Below are 27,290 nucleotides of genomic sequence, written 5' to 3'. Positions count from 1 at the left end.
ATACATAGTATGTAACTTACTTTGATCACATCTATCATCTGTCTATCTTTGCAAAGCAAGATGTACAATCTAGGACCTCTTGCCTCTGTGCAGGTGGGGAAGTTCTCTTTAACACTGAGCTACATTCTTGGCCCTTTGGGTTTTTTTTTGGAGATTGGGTCTTGCTGTGTATCTCACACTGTCCTCAGAATTGCTGTGTTGCTTGGCCTAGCTTCACTCTAAGGATTCTCCTACCTCAACCTCCCAAGTACTGGAATTACAAGATAGCATTTTAATTTCTACTTTTTACTTTTTCTTGTGGAAATTCTAACAGCGTAGTTTAGCTGGGGGAGATATGATACTGTATTTCATCAGAGGAATTCTTTTATATTTTAGAGGATGAGTAAAAGGGGCAAGGTATTTATAATCCTAGCTACTCAGAAGACTGAGATCTAAGGATTGTGGTTTGAAGCCAGCACAAGCATGAGAGTCTGTGAGACTCTTATCTCCAATTAAGCTCCAAAAAACCCAGAAGGGAAACTGGCTCAGGTGGTAGAGTGTTAGTCTTGAGCAAAAGAGCTCAGGCAAAGTGGCCAGGCCTTGAGTTCAAGCTCCAGGACCGACACACACACACACACACACACACACACACACACACACACACACACACACACACACACACACACACACGGCATCATGTAATAAAAACACTAGGCTTTTGCTTTCCTGTTAATGCTTTTAGATATATTTGAAAAGGAGAGAGTCTTAGGAGCCAGAGGTTGTATGTTGTATATGGCAGAAAGTCACCGTATTTAGAGTTAAAAAAAATTCTCAAGTATTTAATTCAGTATTCCTGAGTGTCTTCTTATGAAATTTCTCAGAAAGAATTTTCTTACATCTGAGAAGATGGGATTGAGGACTCAACTCTGATCTCAGCTTTCAGTTGATAGTTAGAGACAAGGCCTGGGAATGTGGCAGAGTGGTAGAGTGCTCACCGAGAAGGCAGTGAGTGGTAAAGGAGTCAATGTCAAGGACAGGAGTGATGTTTGAGTGGTTTCAGTTATAAGAGTCAGCAAATATGATTTAAACAAGATATAGCAACAGGCAAACCACTGAACACCTGAGGGGCTGCTCCAGGAACAGTCTGCATCTGGTAACTGTGAAGAGAAGAGACACTCCAAGAAATGAAAGGAGCTACTCCCTTACAAGAGTGAAGAGGTAATGGTAATGTTATATGCACCTTGTTGTGCCTATGCCTAACAAAACTATGGCTGACTTTTCTCTGACCAAAAAAACATCTTTATATAATCCAAATCTAGCATAGCTCAGAATTCTAAAGACTTCCCTCCCTCCTTATCCTGCCTCCCAATGAGAATTCAGAGCTTGCTTCAGGGTTTTCTTTCTTCTCTTGTACCTGCTTTCATTTTGGCTTTTCCACAAAAAATATTTTTGACTGTATTTATTATGTAGAGCACATTCTAACTTTGCTATCCAAACTGTAAGTTTTGCTGTCTTTTTTTTTTTTTTTTTTTTTGCCAGTCCTGGGCTTGAGCTCAGGGCCTGAGCACTGTCCGTGGACTTTCTCAAGGCTAGAGCTCTACCACTTGAGCCTGGCTTTTTTCTATGTATGTGGTACGGAGGAATCGAACCCAGGTCTTCATGCATGCTAGGCAAGCACTTTAACCACTAGGCCAAACTCCCGGCCCTTGCTGTCTTTTTTATTGGTGGGGGGGAAGAGGGGTGGTTTCCTACCTTACAGATTTTCTAGCTTAATCATCCACGCCTGCGTGTACTGGATTGTTTCCCCTAGCACGCTGTAAGTCACCAAGTGAAACTGATTAGGATTTTACAGTCCTGGTGATTTTCCTTCTGGTATTTTACCTAGAAAATATTGTGGTACGAGAAACTAATGAATCATAGGGTCTTTGATTTATGTCTTGTATTAGGTGTGGTCTTCAGCATGAGGTTGTCTCCCAAAGTCATAAGCATATTACAAACATTAAAGAAAATCGTCAGTGTTTACTTTGGTCTTTGATAAATGTAATATATATATATATATACATATTTAAAGTGAATGATTCACCAGAGACCATTCATTCATGTTAAATTTCACTTCTGTAAATTTTAATTGCTTTCATTGGGGCTGACTAAAATTCTAAGCACCTGCTACTTTGTCTGGGGGCCTTCCACCTGTTAAACCATTAAACCACCCCGGCAAGCTCTCATAGCAAGATGTAGGTGTGCATTTCTAGCTCTACTGAAAAGGGAGGAAAGCTGAAGCGTTGGAGTCACTTTTCCCATGGTACCAGCTAAAATATGACTCCTGTTAGTCTAACTCAAAGCAGGCTCCCTAACTGGGGGTAGACAAATCAATAAAAATTAAGGCTTTATTTTGTATTCAGACATTGATTTGAATGAAACTGCTGTTGGTTGACGGGGTAGGCTGTTGGATAATTCAGCTTAGAACTGAGTCTAATAGAGTATCTGGCAAGGTGCCTGGCTTCTGTCACACTGCACTGCCAGCTTAGAAGGGTGCCCTGGTCATCAGTAATGTCATTGCTATCTATCACCGTCTCACAATAGTCAGCCATTGAAAGATCAGTTCATACTTGTTCCAGTCAGTCTTTTCCTGGCTTCTTTGAGCTACCACTGGCCTGGATAGTTTATCTTTTCACTGTTGACATTTCAGGGTTGTGATTCCCAAAGCTGGGATTTTGACGGGAAATTCTGCCATTTGAGATTGGCTTTTTAATTTCCATTACCTACCTACATTTCCATTTCCTGTTGCCTACAAGTGTATTGATTCCACTATAAAATGCTGTTAAGGCTCATACTGTGTGGTTCCATTATGCAGTATTCTGTGTGTGTGTGTGTGTGTGTGTGTACACTGGGTCTTGAACTCAGGGCTCTGCATTCTCGCCTGGCTTTCTGTCTTACTGCTGGCACTCTGCTACTTGAACCATGCTTCCACTTTGACATTCTGCATGTTAACTGGAGATGATGTCTGCAGACTTTTTTTTTTTTTTTTTTTTGGCCACACAGGCATGTGAACTATGACCCTTGGCCACCCCAGCCTCCTGTACCCACGGTGCTAGGCCAGAACACTGGCCCCTGGCTGGCACTGGTTGTTTTAGGATTGGGATATTGCCTTTTGCCTGGGTTTGCACCTGGTGCTGAGCAAGGTCTTTTCACTCTTCTCACCATAACTGGGTTGACAGGCACACCACACCACATCCAGCTGTTTGTTGAGAGGTATCATGTATATGCCTGGGCTGTCCTCCAACCGTAATTTTCTCAATCCCCGTCTCTCTAGTAGTGAGAATTACAGGTTTGAGCTACCAGCACTCACTTCATGCACCGTGTTCCATCCCAGTTTCTAACAATAAAAAACAAAACAAAATGGTTCCCAACCAGTTTCTTTTTTTAAAATTAATTTATTTTTATCATAGAGGTGATATACAGAGAGATTACAATTATGTGAGTCAGGTAATGACTGCATTTCCTTTCCTACAATGTCTTCTGTTCCCTCACTCTCTCCCATTCCTTGCCCCATCTCCACCCATGCTTTGTATAGTTTACTTTCATTGATGTCATTCATAAATTTTAGTCATTCATTTTTCATTTTCATCATACTCTCACAGCCATGGGAGTCACAGTTTTCTCTCTGGTTTTTAAAACAGTTTATTGCTGTTTTTAAAAATCAGTTATAAAATATTATACACTTATTAGGAAATATTGACAGAGTTTGCCACAACTAAATTCTTTGTTAGTTTCTTTTTTTGAGACCAGATCTCCCTGGAGAGATAGGCTGTATATAATACATGTGTGACAGTGTGATATTAGTGTGACACTTAGCGAACAATAATGTCATTTTTAGCACTCTTGTCTACACATATGATATATAAGCATTGGAGAAACTGGATCAAAGATACCTTTCTTGTAATGTTAATTATGTACAAATTAAATGAAAAGAAAAACCCAATAGTGCTTTGAAATATTTGGCTTCCTTTGTCTATCATATATGGGTTTTTTTTGGTGGGTCATGGGACTTGAACTCAACAGGTTGCTGTCCCTGAGCTCTTCAGCTCAAAGCTACTGCCTTACCCTTGAGCCAAGCTCCGCTCCATTTCCCGTTTTCTAGAGGTTAATTGGAGATAAGATTCTCAAGTCCTTTTGTGCCCGGCTGCCTTTGAACCTTGATTCTCAGATCTCAGTCTCTTGAGTAGCTAGGATTACAGGCGTGAGCCACCATACCCGCTGTCTGTCAAATTCTTTATGCTCCTTATTTTCTGTTTTCTACTGAATGACCCAAAGTTACCTGATCTGTTTTTTTTTCCCTAGGTAAATATTATTTCAAGTTAACACGTTTGGTTTGTTCTTGGTTACCAAACCTTCTGTCTACCTTCCCTTTCCATTTCTTCCTTTACCCTTCTCCTCTTCAGTTGTTGTTTGTCTCTTCCCATTTCTGTTCCCCCTTCCTCTTTCCCCTTTTTCCTTTGTCTTTTCCTTCTTTCTTTTCTACCTCTTCATCCGTTTCCTCTTCCCTTTCTTTTTTTTCTTTCCTTTCCTTTTAGCCCTCCATTTTCTTTTCCCCTTCCCCTTCCTAATCTTTATCTCCCCTCTTCCTTCTCTCCCTCTTTCCATATTTCTCTCCTTCCCTCTCTCCTTCCTCCCCTCCCACCTCTCTTCTCTGTTTCCCTTCCTTCCCCTCATGGAACTAGACCATCCATCTTTGTCAGGCTTGGAAAGTACTCTACCATTCCCCATCCTCCAAAAGTTAGTTCTTCTTGAACATAAATATGAAAAGGATATAGTAATACATTGTCTTAATAGTGATCAGCCTGATTTCCATGTACTTATTTGATATTTTTCATTCTTACCTAAACTTGTTCCAGCATGCCTGGGATTTGAATGGTGGCATCTTGTTGAGTCAGTCTCCTAGGAGAATTTCACTGCCTTGTAGCCCCACTCTGGACACTTTAAGTCCAGGAACAAGTCTGAAAGGGCAGCCATTTTTCAGTGACTTAACACTCAGTGTCATAGGATCTAGATGGAGTCAGGGAACCCAATGTGTAAAACTCTAATGAACCTCTTCTTACCCACACAAATTAATGAGACAAGCTCAGCTTCTGTTGCATCCCAACATTTTCTTGTTATAGTATGCTAGGAAAATCAGTGTTAGCTCTTTCTTTCTCTAATACATGATGTTTGTTTGTTTTGAATCTGCTAATGTCCGTTTCTCAGACTGTGATTGTGGAGTTATTTTTGCCTGTGAATTTTTGCCTCATATATTCACAGCTCTATTATTAGCTGCATTACATGATCATGACTGCTGGGACTTTTTTTTTCCTCTGTGAGTTTTATCATTCGGAATGATCCTTTCATATATTTTTCTTCAGTATTTTGCTTGGGGATTACATACTATGTCTTTTTCATCCTTTACAGTGTCTGTCTTTCATGAGGCTTTGTAAAAGATGGCATGGAGTTTGATTTTATTTCTGTGCGTACTGGCTGTCTTTCCTTTTATCTTTATTCACTATGTCTAGCTAATATTAAATACCTTTAAGTGGTATGGATAAATTCAAACTTCACTTACTATTTGTCTTATGTCTCCTCTTTTTGGTGTTCCTTTTGCTGTATCTACTTTTGAGGATAGTTAGTGTGCAGATGAATATTTTTGAAATGTATTCTATTAGTGGTTAGACTTAGAGGTATCTGAATATGATCCTAGCACTGGGAAGGCTAAGGAAGGAGGAATAACAGTTTGACTCAAGGAAAATATATTAAATAGGAAAAACGTGAGTTGTGGTCTACTATGTGGTCTAGGCTGACTTCAAACGCGTGATCTTTCTGCCTCAATTGCTCTTGTGCTGAGGTCACAGGCATGTGCCAGCATCATACCTGGGTCTGCTAACTTCCTTTAGCCATTGGTGTGTAGGAATGTGAGTGCTGGTACTTGCTCTAGTGATTGTCTTATACATCTGTAACAACTGTGGTTTTTCCTTAGCATGGATGTGATACTAATTCTCGTAACTTGGAAGTCTAGAACCCTGAACTTTTGTACGGCCTCTCATCCTTCTCTGTAATCATACCTGTGCATCTGTGTATGCGCCAAGTCACTCAGTGGATTCTTTATTTGTATGTCTGTTTTAGACAGTCAGACAAATTTTAAAAATATTAATTGAAAAAAATAGTGCTTTAACCAGGGAAGAGGTTACAGCATTCACCAAGAAATGTGCCTACTACCTGACTTATATATAACTGAAGCCCCTCTGTATATCACCTCTGCAATAAAAATTTAAAAGAAAAGAGATAGGATACTTTGTGTTTTTTCATTTTCTTTGTTCCTTATGGATATCATATTTTTCATCTGAGACTCAACCAGGATTTGTTTAGGATATAGTATGTCTGCTGTAGGAAAATATTCATAATTTTTTCTTGCCTTCATGTCTGGTGCGTATTTGGGCTGGGTATAGCATTCTGGGTTAATATTTGTCCTATTCTCTGTCATCAGCAATGGCTCTTGCCATGTCTTCCTTGTATGGATTTGTTATTTTCCTTGTGACCTCAGTTATATATTTTGTTATATTTGACTATGTATACCTAGGTGTATTTTTCTTTATGTTTCATATGTTTTGGTTTTGCTGATCTCTCAATCTACATGTCAGTTGTATTTCACTTTAAGCCCGAGGAAAGCTGTAAATAATTCTTATTTTCTCCCTATCCTACTTGCTCCAAACTCTCCTTGATCTCCTAAAGGTGTACAAATATTTCTCTTTGACTAGTGCCTCAGGATTGATTGATGATCTGTTTTTAGTTCTTTCTTATTTTTTAGGTTGAATTTTTCTTTACTTCCTTAAACATACAGTAACAGTATCAATTTCATTGTGGTCTAATTCCAGTACTTAGATTATTGTTTTCCACAAATAGGTCTGTGGAAATTATATATGTATACATTATTTTTATGCACATGTAAAGTGATTTTGGGATTGTATTGGATTCAGTTTGTGAACAATATTTTAGTTGGACTGTCTTATCCCTTTAAAGAGAATTGATATTTTTAACAGGTAGATAATTTTACCATACCCAGTGCTCAACTCCAAGCAAATTTGTACATTTTGTGACTAGCATATAGACTATAGCATATAGACTATAGTATATAGACTATATGCTATGTCAGGAACTAACATAGGTGACTCTGCTGCAAATCTAAATAGATACAGAGCCTAACCTCTAGATATGTGCACTTTACTTGGAAGACAGAGACATGAGCCAGTCATTCCACTACACTCTGTATGTCATTAGAGGTCAGATCTTGGGGCTACTGAGGAAACAGTTGTGAAATTGTTAAAAATACAATTAGATTTCTTTTATAATTATTCTTCTCATAATGGGATGACATTGGATGATGAAGAATGACTATTGGTTGTATTTTCATCAGAGTTTGTTAATTTATTTTTAAGTAGATTTTTCTTTTCAGGAACACATTACATTGTGGGAAAGCATCATTAAAAATTAAGTGTAGGTCGAAGGGGGAGTGAAGATGCTTAAGGGTGACACATATTAAGATGTATTGATATATAAACTGCTAAGGGGCAAAATAATTTGAGAAGTAATCTAAAAATTAAGAAAAGTGAAGGAAGGGATGGGGTGAGAGGGGGTAGGTGAGAATATTGAAAGGAGACATTAATCATAACTCACTGTATTCATAAACTGTTGAATGGGGTACTGCCCAAGGTTGCGTGCTTGTAGCATATGTGAGCCACAAATTCCACTCCCTCAAAACATATTTATATTCTTGAGTGCTATACTAAATAGGAGAAAAATGTATGCATGCAAAACCAACTATTCAGGTATGGTGAAATTGTAGACATGGTCAAAATAAAGTTAAAAAAATACCACTTAAGAGGGGAAGGGGTGGGGGAGGGAAATGGGGACAAAAACATGAGAAGGGGTATCAGTGTGTGGGAAGCAATGTGCCTTCTATCTGGCAAATATAACTGTATCCCCTCTTAATTACAATAAAATATATGGAGAAAAAGAGAAAAAAAAGCTAGAATAATAAGCATCAACTACCTGCACCTGGCTCAAAAAAAAAAAATACCACTTAGCCAAGTGCTGGTGGCTCATGCCTGTAGTATTAGTTACTTAGGAAGGTGAGATCTGAGAATTATGCTTCAAAACCAGCCTAGGCAGGAAAGTCCATATGATTCTTACCTCCAATTCACCAGCAAAAAGCTAGAAATGGAACTGTGGCTCAAATGGTATATCACCAGCCTTTGAGTGAGAAAGCTCATGAGCAGTACCCACACCTAAGTTTAAGCCCTAGTGTCAGCACCAAACAAACCCACAACAGAAAAAGTGATCCTTGGGAAGAATGTGTAGATGGACTCACTCAAGGTACTCATGAAAGCTCTGAAAGTTTCCTATGTGAGCTTTCTCATGTGAAGTTGCCATCTATTTTGAATGTGGTCTATCTATATATTTGTGTAAGTGTCAGGGTAACATGAGGTTGGGTTTTCTTTTGGTGAAACAATGTCTACTTTCACAGTAACTGCAATCTTTTCTCTTTTTTTCCTATTTTAACAGTGTATCCTACTCAGTGCATGTATCTGAAGATTACCCAGGTACGCTTTTCTTCCTTTACATTTTTCTGAGTATGCATGCTAAGGCTAGTTTTCTTCTGGAGATGTAAAACATGAATGCATGGAGCCATGAAGCATTGGCAAAGGGAGTGTTTAAAAGTATAGAATAACTATCAGACATGTGTTTTACTCTAATCCACAGTCCAGGATATAAGTGGTTTCTTGATGAGGAACTCAAAGGATTGTTGTTGTTTGACTGCACCTATCATATGAACTCATAGAAAGGAAAAAGCAAAAGCAAAAGACATTGTTGTACAATGTGACGTTTGACATGATGGTGAGCGCCTGTAAGCCCAGCACTCAGGAGGCTGAGTTAGGAGAATCAAGACTGTCTGGGACACATAGTGAGACTTCGTATCAAAAGACAGAATTAAATGAAAACAAATACAAAACTGTAAAAAAGAAAAGTAAGAATTAAACTCGGGCTATATTTAATGGAAACTACCACAAAGATAGTAACATAAAGGATAGGTACCATTGGCTCCTAGATATTCAGAAAGCCGAAGACTGAGTATCAATGTAAAGCCAGCTCAGACTGAAAGGTGATCTGCAAGTTCCATTTTCAAAGAGCCAGCAAAATCCAGAATGAAGGATGGCTCAAATGTTGGAACACCATCTTTGAGCAAAGAATTAGCTTAAATACAAGCAAAATAAAGTTTAAATACTATTCTGATACCAAACTATGAACTATTTTCTTTCCCATGTTAGCCTCAATTATTTATACATGGAAGCTTCATTTTGGCATATCTATCTATACATGTACACAGTATGTCTTTATTAAACTCACTGCCTTCCATTATGAACTATTTCAATATAAACTCAAGTATATAAATATATACAAACACACATACATGCAAACATACATATATACAATAAAATTACATACAAACACATATACAACGAAATTACTGGGCAAATGGTCAGTAGCTGTATTTTTATACAATGAAAGGTAAAATCATGTTCCCAAACTGACAAGTTCAGTACACTTGAGTCACTTACTTACTAATCGGGACTTGAGCTCACATCTTAGTCCACCACTTGAACCATGCTTTTCAGTTTGGTTTTGAGATAGTCTGTGAATTTTGCCAGTGACAAACTCACTTGTGATTCTCCTACATTTAAAAACAATTTACAAAATCATAAACCTTCTTAAAATTATTTTGCTCACCATTTTATTTTTAGCATAATAGTCCATAAAACAATTGGACAGTAGGTTTTTTTTTTTGGTTATTATGTGCTTGTTTTTTTCAATAGAAAATCATTTTAACTAAGCTATACTGAAAGATCCAACTCAAGAAATATTCACGAGGTAAAATATTCTTCGCTGATGATTATGCAGTCCTACCCTGGATATCGATTGTTTTTTTCATTATGCTTGGGAAATAAAAACTACCCTAGTTGTTGAAAATATGGATTACTGAGTTGTTGCCTAGGTGTCTTGTAGATGTCTAGAGCTTTACATCACAGAGATAAAGTAATGCCACAAATCAAAGCCAAACTTGAAGAGGCTAAGAGAATATTATGTAGCCCTGTATGTATGGTAGAAGATGTATTCAGCAAAGTAAATGGGCCAAATGCATAGCTCCCTCTTGTGGCCAAGGGGCATCATCTGGGCTTTTTCCAACTCTTGGAGCTTCAGTTGGAAATATAGTGTGGGTCTCTGTAAAACTACTATATCCTCATTCATTTTTGTGTTGTTTGCCATGATAGGGACTGAATCTGGAACCTCACTCATGCTGGGCCAGATTTTCTATTACTGGGCCCTGGGCCCAGCCCTGTAAATAACCAAAGCTTCAAAATAAACCATATGTAATCAGTTATTTATTTACTTTATTTACTGATTTGCCTATTGGGTGGGATGTGGAGGGGGAGTTTATTGTAACTTTCCAACATAGAAATATATTTCACTGACCCAAAGGAAAAGGAACGTAAAATCAGCGTCCTTCAGTGTACTTCAACTACGAGGCACTTCCACATGCATGGTGACGGCGTTCATTGCTGAGGAAATGTGTTGAAAGTCAGGTCAAAGACCATTTCCCAAGGGCATGTGTACTATGCAGTTTTGATTCTCTTGTTAGTGGGGTAGAAGAAGCGGTGTTTTTATGGAGCTTTCTTCAAAATTAGTATTACTATGCTAGTTTTTCCCCCTTTGTTAAATTTTAATCCTCATTTATTTGTGCTAGGACTTGTTAGGTCATATAGTTTGAGTTTTCAGATTATTAAAAATTCTGTTTCTGCTTTTCCTTTCTGCTCATCGTACTTCCTCCTCTCCACTACCAGCTTGGAATTCCTGGAGTAATATTTAATAATAGCTGTGAAAGTTGGCAGCATTGTCTCTCTTTTCAAAATGAGCATGCTTTCAGAAAAAAAGCATTATTCATTTTCACATTCATCACTTTTGAAAAACATTAATGAATAATAAATCTTCGTAAAATTTGTTGAAGTATCATGCATATTTTCTTCCTTAAGCACTAAGATGAGAGGTTACAGGAACAGGCATTTTAATGTTAGCCTCTTGGAATTATGTCAACTTTTTGTCACTTAACGTTGATGTAAGGAAACTAAACAGATCACTGAGCATTGAGGAGAACAGGCAAGCCAATCTGTTGGAGCCTGGGATGATTTTAGGGATGATTCTGGTACAATTCTTACATGTTCCTGCCACCATTATTGTTGTGGATTCTTTTGTATTAGTTATTTTTAACGTGCTCTTCAAAGACACTACTCAGCTGAGATGTCCAAATCATTCATAACTATAAAAAAACAAAAACAGTAACAAAAACAATACCGCAAGTCCCCCCAGCCTTTTTGTTTATTTTTCTCCTTATTTATTTTCTGTGATCACATTTGTTCTTGTTTCTTTCCCTTTTCTCTCCCTTTGTTTTGTCTTCCTATGTTGGCCTAGGCTAAAAATTCTGCATATAAGCACTGTTGTTCTTAATTACCTTTATTAGTGCCTTCTGGCAATGTTCCTCTAACTTATTTTTTCCTGCCTGTTTTGGATTGTTGGCTTCAGTGATTAACTCATCATCCGGCTGGAAGTTCAGGATTATCTTTGCCCTTTGGGATTGTGTCAGCTTTATCCCTCCCACCCAATCATCCCTCCAGGGAATGGATGTGTCATTTAACAATTTTCATTTTACTTATTAACCAGTGAGATCTATTGATTCCCATTCCATAGTTTCTTTTTTAGGGAAATGAAGACTTTATAGAGTCATGATTCTACAGAATTAAAAATACAAATGAAATGCTAAATGATAGGTTGACTCTTTAAAACCATGGAGGGAAAGAGCAGCCTTCTGACTTACTTGCACTTTCTTGTGGATTTTTTAGTGAGGAGTGTTTGTAATGGATTTGAGAATGTCACATTTATTATGGTTATAAGTTGGCTCTGTTATAACAGCCCAGTTGAAGTCTTCACTTCTCACCGGTTCTGTTCTCACATTTAACAAGGAGGGTACCTCATGGTAAGGATGGACTCTACATTTCTTACTAGAATCTAGAGGATGGACATTTCTGGACATAGGTAAAGATGTGACTAGCTTTGCGAACAAACTACTTAAATTAGAATTAGAACCTATCAAACTAGAGTCTATCACATTAGAACCTATAAAATGTGGTTGTTGAGATTTACAGCAACTGTGGAATGATATTTTGTGTCCGAAACAAGTAGATAATATAGTAACAGACGTTGGCTTTGATTCAGGAAGATTCAAGCTTTACCATTTATAATTTTGTTATTAATTACTTTAGTAATATGAACGGATAATATAATTTCTTTGAGCTTTGGTTTCTTCATCTTTGAAACTTGACAATTGGCTGGCTTAGGAAATGCTATAAAATTCTAGAGAAAGTATATTGAAAATATCCAGAATCTAGTATAAAATCAATGTAGTTATTTATAATTATAGTTTTCATTTCTCTTAAGTTACATTGTAATGGAAAATGGAATGACATGACTTAAATTATCCTGCTTTTCAATTTAAATGCAATCAGTAGTTTACAAGTTGCATTTTGGTACTTCTGTACTCTTTCTTCAGTAGTATATAGATTCTGGAAGCCTAGAGAAAATACTCATGTTTTTAACAGTTTTCTCAAAGATCTACAGGAATTCTACAAGATACACCTTTAAAGATCCTGTCTGCAGAAGTCTGTACAAACAAAAAGGTAGCTCTAGTGTCAAGTTCAAGAATTCCAGTAAGGGAATTTGAGTTTGCAGACATGCTTCATCTACACTATTTCTACATTGACGGCTTCCTGTAAATAGTCCCCCGAATCCTGTTAATGTCATTCTTTTCTATCTCTAAACAGTGGTGATGGCATCACTAACAGATGCCGTCATAGTTTGAGGAAGATTTAGAAGTAATTTTTAGGCAGTAGCAAAACAGAATTCATACAGATGAATCTCAAAGATCATCAGTAGCAAAAACCCAAACATCTCCATTATGTAGCTCACACCGTGGCTTAAGTCAAAAAGGATCCAGAACTAGTTGATACTGATGTCGAGTTTAACTTTTTAAGTATTTAATTGTCAAATAAAGATTGAATATTTCATACATACAGTGAAATGATGACACATACACATTGTGTGTTGGTTACCACAATCAAACCAAACTACTTAACACGACTATCCGTAATCACCCATGCCTGTCTGTTAGACTCCTGGGACTTCTTCATATTATAACTGAACACAGAAATCTGATTGACAGCTCTCTATTTCCTTCAAGTCCTACTCCTGGCAACAGACTTTTACTTTCATTTTTTTTTTTTTTTGAGAGAGAGAGAGAGAGAGAGAGAGAGAGAGAGAGAGAGAGAGAGAGAGTGTGTGTGACATTAAGCCTAAAACAAAAATTAAAATTGTACAAATACCTAGGAGCTAATCAAGATATAAACCAACATTTTTTAAAATTTTTGAAGGCATATTTCTGTTCTTCAGCACTAGACAATACATATCATATCACCAAATTATATTCTTTGGAACTAAATCTTGCTGGCTTCTTGTACTTTTACTATCTGGTGGACTTTATAGTGGAGATGTGGGTGTTGTAGTTTTATTTTGCTGGTTTTAACTTTTTTTGTAAGGAATATGGAACATTTTGGTAGGGAAATGCTGTATTATTCGCTCTTTTCTTAAGCACCACATCACAAAGTTTTCAATTTATCTTCAAGTACTTGTCCAAAGGAGTTTTAGTTCATCATAATCAGTTCATGAATGCAGTGCATCTTGATCAATGTTACCTCTTCATATCTTGCTTGTATGTTGATGCTTTGGTGAATTCTTGCTTGTTCCGTGGTGCTAAGTATTGAGTGTTGGTGTTAGAAGGCTAGCGTTCCTAGCAGTTGGTGAGCAACTTTTATGTCTTCCATGACTTTTTCTCTTTAGGTTTTTTGTTTGTTGATGCTTGTGACATTCCAGGACATCCAGGGTAGAGCGTTAGGCCACACTCTACCTACACCCCCAGACTCTCCCCCGTAGTAGTTTACAGCAAGGAATGCACCATGCGCAAGGAGCACAGAATGAGTTGATAAAGCAGCAAGTACCTTCCAATCAGTAAGACTGTGAGCGAAGAAGGAAAACCAACCCGATTCTGAAAGAAGGTTTTGACACTTCATGTCAAAGCTTGAAAATACTGACTGATGAGACTCCACCAACATTTCACCGAACGTCTAAAGAACAATTAAATTCACATAAAATCTCTTCCTTAATCTCTAATGCCACTTGAGAAACAGAAGAATTTTATATACTCTTTAGTGGCATTAGAAACATAAATGGACCAAAACTTCTAATTAACACTAACCAGAGAAATGAGTCAATGGAAGTCAGGGAAGGAATGATTTCACATGTAGTCTTCATCATCTTTAAATTTAATCTTCTCACCTTTCAGAGTGACTTGTATAGCTTTCTGTTTCATGAGAACATTTGATTTACTAGTTGGTATATATATATATATATATATATATTGCTTACCTTTAATTTTTTCTTCAGATCAAAAAAGCAATATATATATGTATATATACATATGTATATATGCATATGTATATTTAGGAAACATAATGACTTTGATATCCTAATTGAAAATAATATGCTCACTGAATTGACACAATATTATTAAAAATTGTCTTGAGTCTTTTAATAACATGCATTCCTTCAGTTATCTGAACAGTAATAACCCTTAGTAAGAGTTAACTCATGTTACTCTTATCAGTTGATGATATTTTATACCATTAATAAGTAGGACATTTGCAGAATAGAACCACTGTTAATGAATTGGTGAAATGTTTGTTAAGAAACCATTTTATAGTTGCTCTGCAGTAATCAATGAGAAAAATAGAATACAACTGAGAATTACATGATAGGAACATGTACCTGAAGATCTGTATTTATTGGGGAACACAGTAAACTTAGAGAAATATTTTTTCCAGAGAAATACATGCTACATTTAAGAGTAATTTGACATTCTGTGCACTCAGCTTGTGTGGTGCACATGGAAAACATTAATTCATGAAAGAGTTATTTGTAAGACTTTATCTCAGCTTAAAAATATACAGTAGAGTTACAATAGAAGGTATGATGTCAACAAAACCTTCAACTTGAATTCTAGAATAATTTGGTCTCAACTTTTACTGAGTCAGAGTCTTGCTGTGCAGCCTAGACTGACCTCATCCTGCTACCTCAGCCTGCCAAGTCCTGGGTCTTCTGAGGTGTGTCACTATGAAGCCTCGAGTCTTTATTGCACCAAAGTACTCTCTGTTAAGTTTTCTCCTTCCATTCATTGACCCTGCTTCCAGGGGTGGATTTTGAGAAGGATCCTGTTTAATGAACTGAGGCAAAACATTACATTCAAAGAATTTATTGCCATGTGTCATATTAGAAACACATTTGAAAACAGAAGAATGACCCCAGCACTCAGGAGGCTGAGGCAGGAAGATGAGTGGAGGCTAGCGAGGACTGAAGAGGGAAATCTCATCTGAGTTACCCCAAGCCCATCTTCAAAAGAAAAAAGTGTATTGGGATAGTTTGTATCCACATATAATATTTTAGGAGACAGAAATGTCTTTGATGGACCAACATATTTATATACTTAATTCACATAAACATTTTGACTTCTTTTTCTTCTGAATTTAATCAGAACGACAACAAGTTGCTTATGATAAAAGTGTGATAAAAACATAGCTGTTGTTTTTAAAAAGAATATATATTTGCAGGCTGGGAGTTTGGCCTAGTGGTAGAGTGCTTGCCTAGCATGCATGAAGATCCATGTTCGATTCCTGGGTACCAAATACATTAAAAAAAAGCTGGAAGTGATATAATGGCTTAAGTGGTATAGCTCTAGCCTTGAGAAAGCTGAGGATAGTGCTCAAGCCCTGAGTTCAAGCCCCAGGACTGGCAAAAAATATAAAGAATATATATTTCTTGTTCTAAGTAAATTTAATTCTAAGTATGCTGTCTTTAACATAAAATATATAGAACATATTTTTATAAATAATACATTACAAAGTAGTAATGTTTTAAATTATCCATATTTTTTTAGATAATACATATGTGTCAAGTTCAGAAAATGATGAAGATGTACTTGTTACTACCGAGCCAATACCTGTAATTTTTCATAAAATAGCCACAGGTAACAGTAATGCAATGTTTCTCTTTTTCTTTCTTGTTTTTGGCTTATCCTTATTTATTTATTTATTTATTTATTTTTATTGTAATGAGTAGAGGGGTTACAGTTATGTTCGCCAGAAAGAAGGATACCCTTTCTCATGTTTTTGTCCCCATTTCCCTCCCCAATACAATGTTTTTCTTATCTTGAATTACTTTTTCTCAATTGTACATAGTTTTGTTGTTTGTTTTTTTTATAGCTAATATAAGGGTCTATCCTTTATTCATCTGGTTCTGCATATAAATTTTATATCTAAAATACACTAGTTTAGCTAGGTGCCAGTGGCTCATACTTGTAATCCTCACTACCAAAAAAGCTGAGATTTAATGATTGGGGTTCAAAGTTAGCCTGAGCAGGAAAACGCCTGAGGCATCTCTTCAATTAATCACTAAAAGCTGAAAGTAGAGCTGTGGCTCAGGTGGTAGAGAGTTCGCCTTAAGCAAAAAAGCTCAGAGACAGCACCCAGACTCTTGATTTCAAGCCTAAGGACTGGCCCACACACATAAAGAATACACTAGTTTACTAAGAAAACATTATATTGGCACTGCTCCTGTGACAACATTTCTTTTATAATTGTGCCAATGAATCTCAAGTATAAAATCATACATTAATAAAAACTTGGATATTTAATTCCCCAACATTATATAATTTCAAAATACTCCTTAAATACTTTTGCAAAAGAAGAAGAATAACCCAATGAAAGATTTTATATACTTAAGAATGTTGGTGAATATCATTCTAAAAGCAAAAATAATTTTTAAATGGCAACCTTTTCTCTTTCAGAACTAAGAAAAACAAATGATACTAACTGTTGCTTATCCATAAAGGCCAAATTACAAAAGGAAAATGGGGAGGTATGTAAGTTTCATTTCTTATTTCTTAAGAAAGCAACATGATGTATTTAAAATGTTCCAGATATTTAAAGTTAATAATTCATTGAGATATAAAGTGCATATGTTCAACAAAACTCCTAATTTGGGTTGTTTTTAATTTTAATATGTAAGAGTAACCTAAAACTAAATCTGAAAAGGCAGTTTTCAAAACAATAGAAAAGGAAAATTTAATTCTAAGTAAACACAAAACACACAGTTTGCTTTATGCTTTCGTCTGAAGTACTATAGTGAACCAGTAGATGTTTTATGACTTTTTCAACACAAGTTGAGCATATATGTCCTACATTTTGATGGGATACTTTAAATTTTCCTTTTTTAAAACATGATCTTTTTAGGCCGGGCACTGGTGACTTATGCCTATAATCAAAGCTGCTCAGGAGGCTGACATCTGAAAAATCCCATTCAAAGCCAGGCTGGACTGGAAAGTCTGTGAGACTCTTATCTCCAATTAACCACATGAAAGCTGGAAGTGGAGATGTGGTTTAAAGTGCTAGTAAAATAGCCTTGAACAAAATTGTGCAGGATTAGATCATCTTTTTAGGTCAAGACACAAAATTGAATAGTCTAGTTATGAAATGTTTAAAAACACTTAAAAATTCCACTTCGATCTATTCATGCATACTAGGCCTATCGCCCTCTATTGATTTTCACCCACCTTTGTTATTCACCAGGGAGAACCCATGCTTGACCAAAACCCTTACTAACTAAAAATTATTCACATTTTATAAAACTCAGGCTCTTTCCTAGGAGGCTTCATTTCTTTATACACTTAAAATTGAGAAATGATTCTGGCACAATGAAGAAGGGATTTCTGCATCTGAAAGGATTACACTCCCCCACCACTTTTTTTTAATCTCATTACTATGGACAATTTTCTTTGAGACATGTAGGAAATAAAACCTTAGACTTCAAGTCAGAGTATAATAAATTAAATATTCTTTTGAAGCCTGAATTCTAAAGCAAGTAACTACTGTATACTAAACTTGTCTTCTCAATGTGATTGACATTCTTTTTTTTTTTTTTTTTTTGCCTCTCCTGGGGCTTGAATTCAGATCCTGAGCACTGTCCTTAGACTTTCTCAAGGCTAGAGCTCTACCATATGAACCACAGCACCATTTCCGGCTTTTTCTGTGTATGTGAGTTCAACCAAGGAGTTGAACCCAGTCTTCGTGCACTCTTAGCAGTAGGCCAAACTTGCGGCCCCTCACGTTCATTTTTATAATAATTTCATTTTTTTTGCCAGTCCTGTGGCTTGAAATCAGGACTTGGACACTGAACCTGAGCTTTTGTGCTCAAGGCTAGTATTCTATTACTTTGAGTCACTTTGGAAGTTAGAGATAAAGAGTCTCATGGATTTGCCTGCCTAGACTGGCTTTGAACTGTGATCCTCAGATCTCAGTCTCCATAGCAGTTAGGATTGTAGCCATGTGCCACCGGTGCCCAGCCATTCAAAGTTTTATCTATTTCATGCTGTTGTTTTGAATTGGCATTGGGAGTGAGAACAGTTTTGGAAAAAGAATACAAGTGAAAAATTTAATACAAATTGAATTAGAGCTTGCCAGAGGTTGCATTCGAGCAAAAATGAAGGTATAATTGACAGTGAGGAAGCCTTTTATACTCATCAACAATTAAATCACAGATATTATCAGTGAAAGAAAACTTTAACAAAGATTTAATTTACGAAGAGCTACATGCTTGCAAGGCAGTCACTTATTTCGTTTGAGTTATATTGTGCTGAGAATGTTTCATATGTAAAACCCATGTAATATGCACAAAACTAATTGATACTACTTACTACCTCATATTTAAAAGAAGGCAGACTAACTTGATCATGAAAACTGTGTTCTTTTTATTTTAAGGAATCAAGACAGAATAGTACAGTAGAGGAGGATTCGGAAGGTGACAATGATTCTGAAGAATTTTATTATGGAGGACAGGTAAGGAAATCTGTCTTTGAAATATTCAATATCCAGATTCTAATTGCCATGTTTTCCCTAGTTTAAGTCTAGGAATGATAGTTAAGTACTATTTCATAAGTTACTTATTCAGATGCTTATTGTCTCTGAATAATTTATCTGTTTCTTCTAATTTATCTGTTTCTTCCTTGCTACATATTTTCAAAAAGAAATTAAGTTTACCTTTGCAAATCATGGGTAATCATTTATCTACATTGAAGTATGGAGCCTTTTGTAAAATATTGAGTGGCTTGCAGACAACAAGCCTTTGAAACATATTGTTTAAATATTTTGAATGATGACAATATTTTGTAATGAGTCAGCACATTTTTAGAAAGCATAGATAGATGCTGCAATTATTGAGTATTCCCATTTTTGTTTGTGTTCCTTGACAGATTGTTATGAAAGATACTATAACTTAAGCTACATATATGAAACAACTTGTTCATTTTTTTCCAAGATAAATAATAAAACTGAGTGACATTAGGCTATATATTTTGGTGTATGTCTATGGGCACTCATGTCTTGTTACTGTAGCTCCTTGGACACATCAACTATAACTTGCATAGTGTAGTGGAAGGGTAATATGATTTAAAAAGGCTATTATAGTGAGTTATTTCATAAAAGAATGCATTCAGAATAAAAAGTCACTAATTTTTAAATCGAGCATAGGCCTGAGGCAATAGCAATGTGGACGCAATAAAACTAGGTTTCTTCTCTCCATGGAATAATGTGCTCCGTGCTAGCAGTGGAATACTATTCCTAATGAGGTGGGTTTTTAACCAATGGAACATTTTAGAAAGCAGAATAATTCAAGTTTGATTACAGAGGGCATTTAGTCTAGATGTATACTCTGGAAGTTGTTATGAAAACGTGCCACACATTTCACACATTTGGCAGTTTCATTCTGTCAAAACTGTCTTTATTGTCTATGTAAGAACATTGGTGAATATCCTACTGAGTCGTCCTCGGGTTTTTTGGTGCGGCTGTAACTGTACGCAGGATGCATGCGTTGACTAGTCCACAGGTCTGTTTGTGTTCTTGCTCTTTTGAATCTTTTCACCTCCGAGTCACCTCCCATCCTCCCTTTCATCAGGTGAACTATGATGGGGAACTGCACAAGCACCCGCAGCTGGAAGCTGATCTGTCGGCAGTGAGAGAGATTTATGGGCCGCATGCAGTTTCTCTCAGGTAAATACGTGCCTCTGATAAATTAAAGCCATTGGGTAAGCCGTTGAGTTTGGTTTGGCTTGGTTTTGTGGCTGAAAGTTACTTACACGTTTAGGGCACTTGTATTTGAAAGTGTTTGAGAGGTTCTGTTGTATTTCTGTTTCTTTAAAGGGAGATGGCTACTTTTTGTTTTAATATGCATGTTGGTTTATTTTATATACATGTTAAGAGTTTGATTGCATTACTAATTAATAAGCTGATTAACTTATCAGTATTAGGGTTTGAACTCAGTGCCTCATACTTGAAATACAGATTCTTTATCACTGGGCCATACCTCTACCCTCTTTTTTTCCCTGGTTGTTTTGAGATAGGTTCTCGCTTCCTCCCCAGGTGTGCAGCGGGTCTGCAGTCTGCCTATTTTAGGTTTGCCTTTCTTTTCCATTTGAGATACAGTTCTCACAAATTGGTCTACCCAGATTTGCTTGGACCTACCATCCTCCGTCTTTTGGCCTCCTACACAGCTCCTGCAGGCAGGCATCTCTACATCCCCTTGTTGTTTCAGAAGGAACCTGACATGTATGACAGTCCTTTCAATCTCAGCCCTCAAGCTAGAAATGTCGTTTTGAGCCACCAGTGACCAACGGGAAATGAGTTATTCCGAGAATGAATTTGAAGAAATATTAATTTTAAGAGGTGTCACAATTAATTACTATGATAGATTTGGCCATTGCATAAATCCAGGCCATATCACTGTTAACAATGGAAGTAAATAATCCAAAACTACAAGTATCCAAGACATGCTGTGTTCTGGTCCCTTAAAGAAAATGATGTAAATTTGTTGTACAATAATGTATTTTATTCTACAGTTACGTCTGGTGATACGTATTTTCTTTTTACCATTTTAAAATTATCTTTACTAATTCAGAGAACATACCATCTCTTGCCTTTTATTTTCTCTTGGGAAAGCCTTTTCTTCCATCAAACTATCTTCCAGGATTGAGGTCTGGTTATTTCAGCTTTCTGGCCTGTGTCTGTAGTATAGTCTTTAAGTCTGTGTGTAACTTTAGTCTCTTCTCACAAACTCAGTTCAGGTCCACACTACGGAGTCTCTTCTCACAAACTCACTTCAGGTCCACACTACGGGGCAGGGGTCCAGGTTTCCTCATAACTCAGAGATTCTCTCACAAGCAGTTTCCTTGTCAAATCCCATGTTGCCTTTCTCTAAATTCCTTTGCTGCTTTCTGGCCAAGCCCCAATCTGAAGGCTGCTTTTCTCAAAGCCTTTCTTGACTCTAGTGCAGATGAGTTATTCTGCTTTCTGGGCTTGTATCCCACTTGGCTTTTGCCTTGCTTATTTTTACTTTTTGACTTTTAATTTATTTCTCCCTCTAACACTGAATTCTGTGCTGCTGATTTTTTCAGTCTTTGTTATATTTTGCTTTGGATTTTTTTGGTAACAATTATTTTAATTCTGTTACTTAGCATAGTACATGACATTATTTTGTGTGTGTGTGCGTGCGTGTGTGTGTGCATGTGTGTGCGCTTGCATATGTGTATATACATGCACATGCTGGTCCTGGCACTTGAATTCAGGGTTTGGGCATTGTCCAAGCTTTTGTGCTCGAAGCTAGCACTCTACCACTTGCTTTAACACCAGTCCAAGGGGTTTGAACACAGGGCCTGGGTGCTGATCCTAAGCTTTTTACTTATGGCAAGTGTTCTTCCACTTGAGGCACAGCTTTGTGTCTGGCTTTTTAGTGGTCAATGGGACATAAAAGTCGCATGGATTTTTCTGTTCAAGGTTAGTTCTGAACTTGCAAGTCAGCTTCCTGAGTAGCTAGACTATTAGGGGCAAGTCACCAACTGTATTTTGAAAGAGTGAACATATATTTTGAATTGAGCAGGTGAGTAGTTATAGCTTGTCATGGTTAGAATGGTTCCTTTGAACTTCAGAAACCACCCCCTGCAGCCTACCTCGCTCAGCTGCATTTTCATACCTCTGTTCTGCTCTTACAGCTATCGCATAACTGAGTGACCTGATTACGTTTTGGAAAACTTTTTTTAAACAAATCTCAATTTTTTAGCACATTCGTTGTGACTATTTCCTAGCTAATTCTTATTTTAGCTCCCTATTGAAGGTTGTGGATATTCAGGAAATTCTGTGTGTAAATGTGTGAAGGAAGTAATAGAGCTCTTGATTCAACATAATCATTTCTGTAGTAATTAAAGGCTGAAGTCTTTACATTGAATCCCTGTACTGATTAAAAAAGGCTTTGAAACATAATTAAAAGTCATAATACAACATAGAATTTGACTCCATTCACAATAATATATTTTTGAAGAGCATAACCGTAGTACAGATGGAATACCTTTACATTTAAAGATTTTTCTAAAATGTAATTTCTGTATTTGCTAGATCCAGTAATTTCATCGTGAAATGATGTGCCTCTTAAGGCATTTCCTTTTCTTTTTAACTCTTATTTTTCAATTATCTTTAAGTAGTTGTATAGAAAAATTACCATTCAGCACTTCAGTTCACGACTAAAATGCATATCATTTTCCCCTATCCATCAAGCCCTACGTTTTCTCTTAATTTTCTTTAACAATTTTTTTTATTGTTACAGTGATATATAGTGTGGCTACAGTAACATTCATATTATAGTGGGCACATTACTTCTTGAACATTGTTAACCCTTCCTGTGTTTCTTAAGGCATCTCATTGCACCTGTGACAGTGTTATACCTCGAAGGGCCCATGTTCTTAATCTCTCTGTATCAAGAGGCACAATAGTATTGTAAGTTAGAGGTTAGCTTGGGCTACAGAAATTGTGCCTCAAACCAAAACAAATTCTACGAACCTTTGATGATCTATGTTATTTTTTATTGCAAATAAAATCATCAAAAATTACTGATTCTTGAAAGTAGATAAGTGCTGCAAATTTCAGCAAAATGAGACATCTAAGGTCATAAAACAGTTCGAAAATGTCTTGCCTTTTTCATTTACAACAATTTTTAAGGAATCCAAGCCATTTTCCAGCCTATTGAGACTTTTTTCTAGCTACAGAAGATCATTCCAGACTAATCTCAGGGTGTGAACATGAACCACATGCAATCCAGTTTGATTTCCTTAAAGTAAATTAAAAAGAAAAAAAATAATTACCTGTCTCCTCTCCATTCTGAGATTTAGACATATGGGAAAAGGAGTAGTTATGAATAAGGTCCTAGAACCATCTAACTTGCAAAATACCCAATTGAAAACAGACTGTTCTAATTAGCTGTTCTTTTACTTAATTGAGGCTTATAGAACTTAATGGAGTTTGAAGAGCAAAAGTACTTCAATAGGCACAATAGGCTATTTGGTATCATTTTTTTTTTATGTGTCGTCTAATGAGAAAGGCAGTTAACCACATCTAAAATCTTTGTAAGAAGTGAAAATAATAGATTGCCTAGATTGAGATAGAACTCCTTTGAAAGGAGGCTAAAGGTATAAAGAAAGTAGATAATATTAACTTGATCATTTAAATATACCATGCCAGTTCTAACTGACTATACGATCCCAAAACCAAAGAAGTGACTGCAGTCACCACACATGCAAACCTAATTGACAGTTTTTATTCACAGTCTGTTCAGCAAGAAATGAGTTCTTTTCTCTAGAATGGAAATCGTGTAATCATACTGAACGCACTTGATCGTGAATCCTGTAATGCTATGCATGTCTTTTCGCTGTAGATGTGCTCCTGTACTCAAGCTTACATAATATTGGTCAATACCATTTGAAGATAATTTCAGCTCAGTATTTTTAGAAAAGCAAAAATTCTCGTTTGGGTAGGAAAGAAATGATTCTGATGAGTTCCTTTGAGATTTAAGTTTCCCCTCCCATGTGAAATAGTCTTTACTTTATGACCATGCCCTCGTTCATTTTTCAAATTGAAGTCCTAAGGATAATCTTTCTGGATGTTAGATGGTAAATATGTTAGAAGGTAGATATCTTGTTCACTGCCGTTTTCCTCTTGATGGGCACATAGTTGCAGCTCAATAAATTCAGACTGAAAAACTCCCCTATGACCCAGCAATTCCACTACTTGGCATTTACCCAATCATCCAGAAACAAAGACATACTAAATCCACCAGCACAACAATGTTCATTGCAGCACTATTTACCATAGCAAAGATATGGAACCAACCCAGATGTCCCTCAGTTGATGAGTGGATCAACAAGATGTGGTATTTGACACAATGAAATTCTATGCTGCCGTCAGAAAGAATGACATCACCCCATTTGTTAGGAAATGGAAAGACTTAGAAAAGATCATATTAAGTGAAGTAAGCCAGACACAAAGGAACTTAGGCTCAATGGGTTCCCTCATTTGTCATAATCAGTAGAAACCTTGGGCTGTACTAGCAGAGATTTGCAATAGAGCAAAACCTTGATACAAAAGGCCATATAGTAGGACGCTGAATGAAAGGATCTCTAGGATATAGAAACATAAGCCATATAATGAATGATTGTAGTCCTTAATGTAGTATGTTATCTCTCATCTCTTTTGCTGTCCCTTGGTTATCTCATATTGTTACAGTATCTCACTTTGTTACCTGATATACGGGATATATTGGTATTTGGTTATTTGAAATTGGATAGGGAAGGGGGGAAAACAAGATGAGGGGTGGGAGTGGGGGGAGGGAAATGGAGACCAAGACATGTAAAAGGGTATCAATGTATGGGAATTAATGCACCATCTATCTGGCAAATATCATGTAACCCTTCTATTAATTACAATAAAGAATATATGAAAAAAAGGGTAATCCCAACCTCTTTTTTTTTTTTAATTGTGACTAATGCCTAGCATGGATTGAGTTCTCAAGAGTGTGGCTGCTGAATATTTCAGTACCATTGAGTTGAAAATTTTAATAAGGCCTCTATGAGTTGATGACTAGAGGATAAAATCATTCCAAAGCTTTTTTTTTTTTTTTTTTTTTTGCCAGTCCTGGGCTTGGGGCCTGAGCATTGTCCTTGGACTTTCTCAAGGCTAGAGCTCTACCACTTGAGCCTCAGCACCACTTCTGGCTTTTTTTCTATGTATGTGGTACCAAGGAATCGAACCTGAGTCTTCATGCATGCTAGCACTCTACCACTAGACCAAACTCCCAGGCCCACATTCCAAGGCTTTTTGATGGTTGGAAAAACAACCGTATAGGAAGGAAAGAGGGAATAAGGAGGAAAAGAGGAAGGTGAGTGTAGGGAGGTCAAAAGAAGAAAGGAAAAGAGATCTAAATTGGGATGTTACTTTCATTTTGTTGACTTTCTAAATTTCCATTTCCATTCAGTAGAAACTTCTGACAAACCTTCTGTTTCTCTTGTTCTGGTCATCTGACATGCTTGTGTTTTCCCACCACCTCTGATGCTTTGTATGGATATATGGACTGGTTTTGTCCAGGGATGTGTATACATAGAACAAGAGTGTGACTGAGTTCCTGTGTCTTCTAGACTCTCTGTCATCCTAGCCCCCTTAATGATGCCATCAATCCTTTTAGTGTATAGTTTTGAGGATTTTTTAATTAAAGAATTTATTAACATTGATTTTTACATCATCTTTCAAATGACATATTTAGCAAACAAGTATTCAAGAAGGGAATCTTTATATACAATCATTGGCACTTAGATTTTAGAACATAATTAAAATTAGGCTGAGGGTTTGTATGTCATAACATATTTATGTATTAAAACATTATGTATAGAGTCATAGATTTCTATGTCTATGTAGTTGTGTTTATAGTTCCAATTCCATGTCCATAGAATTGGGTACGTGAATAATGAGTCCTCGCTCTTGTACTGTTTGGATCTAATAGCCACATATTAAGGATACCACGTGCCTTTTGTTCCTTTGGTCTTGACTTGTCTCACTCAACATGATTCGCTCTAGATTCATCCACTTCCCTGTGAATGCCATTATTTTATCTTGTCTATTGGCTATGTAGAATTCCATTGTATATATGTACCACATTTTTTGTATCCATTCATCTGCAGTCGGGCATCTGGATTGTTTCCATCACCTGGCTATTGTGAATAGTGCAGAGATGAACATAGCTGAGCAGGTGTCCTTATCATATCCTGGGTTATGATGTTCAGGATAGATGCCCAGGAGTGGTATGGCAGGATTGTAGGGAAGGTCAATTTTCAGTTCTTTAAGAAATCTCCACACTGCTTTCCAGAGTGGCTGAACTAGCTTAAAATCCCACCAGTAGTGCAGTAGGGTTCCTTCTTCTCCACAATCCCACCAGCATCTATCATTGTCTGAGTTTGAGTTCACAATCTTGGCCATTTTTATTGGGGTAAGGTGGTATCTTAGGGTTGTTTTTATTTGTATTTCCTTTATGAACATGGATGATGATACTCATATACTTTTCTGCCATTTTAACCTCTTACTTTGATAAGTCTCTTTTTAGTTCCCTTGCCCATTTAGTGATTGGTTTGTTAGGTTTGAGGGGGATTATTTTCTTTTATATATATATATATTTATTGTAATTAATAGAAGGGTTACATTATATTTGCCAGATAGAAGGTACATTATTTCACATACATTGATACCCTTTCTTATGTCTTGGTCCCCATTTCCCTCCCCCCCCACCCCTTATCTTGTTTTCCCCCCTTCCCTATCCAATTTCAAATAACCAAATACAAATATATCCAATATATCAGATAACAAAGTAAGATACTGTAACAATATGAGATAATCAAGGGATAACAAAAGAGACGAGAGATAACATAGTACGTTAAGGACAACAGTCACTCATTTATATGACTTTTGTTTCTATATCCTAGAGGTCCTTTCATTTAGCATCATACTATATGGCCTTACGTATCTAGGTTTTGTTCTATTGCAAATCTCTGCAATAGGTTTCTACTGATCGTGACAAAAGAGGGAAACCATTGAGCCTATGTTCCTTTGAGTCTGGCTTACTTCACTTAATATGATTTTTTCTAATTCTTCCAT

The 27,290-nt window shown here is 36.6% G+C and overlaps 1 protein-coding gene across 1 annotated transcript in view; it reads left to right on the top strand.

The window, feature by feature from the left end:
* Parp8 (poly(ADP-ribose) polymerase family member 8) overlaps positions 1–27,290 on the top strand; it is a 176,011-nt gene that overhangs the window by 79,153 nt on the left and 69,568 nt on the right. Inside the window, exons 4-8 of the mRNA XM_090331960.1 lie at positions 8,569–8,606; positions 16,157–16,246; positions 17,066–17,136; positions 19,035–19,112; positions 20,227–20,321. Of these exons, the coding sequence (XP_090188086.1) occupies positions 8,569–8,606; positions 16,157–16,246; positions 17,066–17,136; positions 19,035–19,112; positions 20,227–20,321 (372 nt within the window). The remainder of the gene's footprint in view (positions 1–8,568; positions 8,607–16,156; positions 16,247–17,065; positions 17,137–19,034; positions 19,113–20,226; positions 20,322–27,290) is intronic.

The sequence above is a fragment of the Megascapheus bottae genome, chromosome 4, assembly GCF_031878675.1.
Source record: "Megascapheus bottae isolate mThoBot1 chromosome 4, mThoBot2.hap1, whole genome shotgun sequence".
Lineage (NCBI taxonomy): Eukaryota > Metazoa > Chordata > Mammalia > Rodentia > Geomyidae > Megascapheus > Megascapheus bottae.
This window is presented reverse-complemented; position numbering and strand designations above follow the sequence as displayed.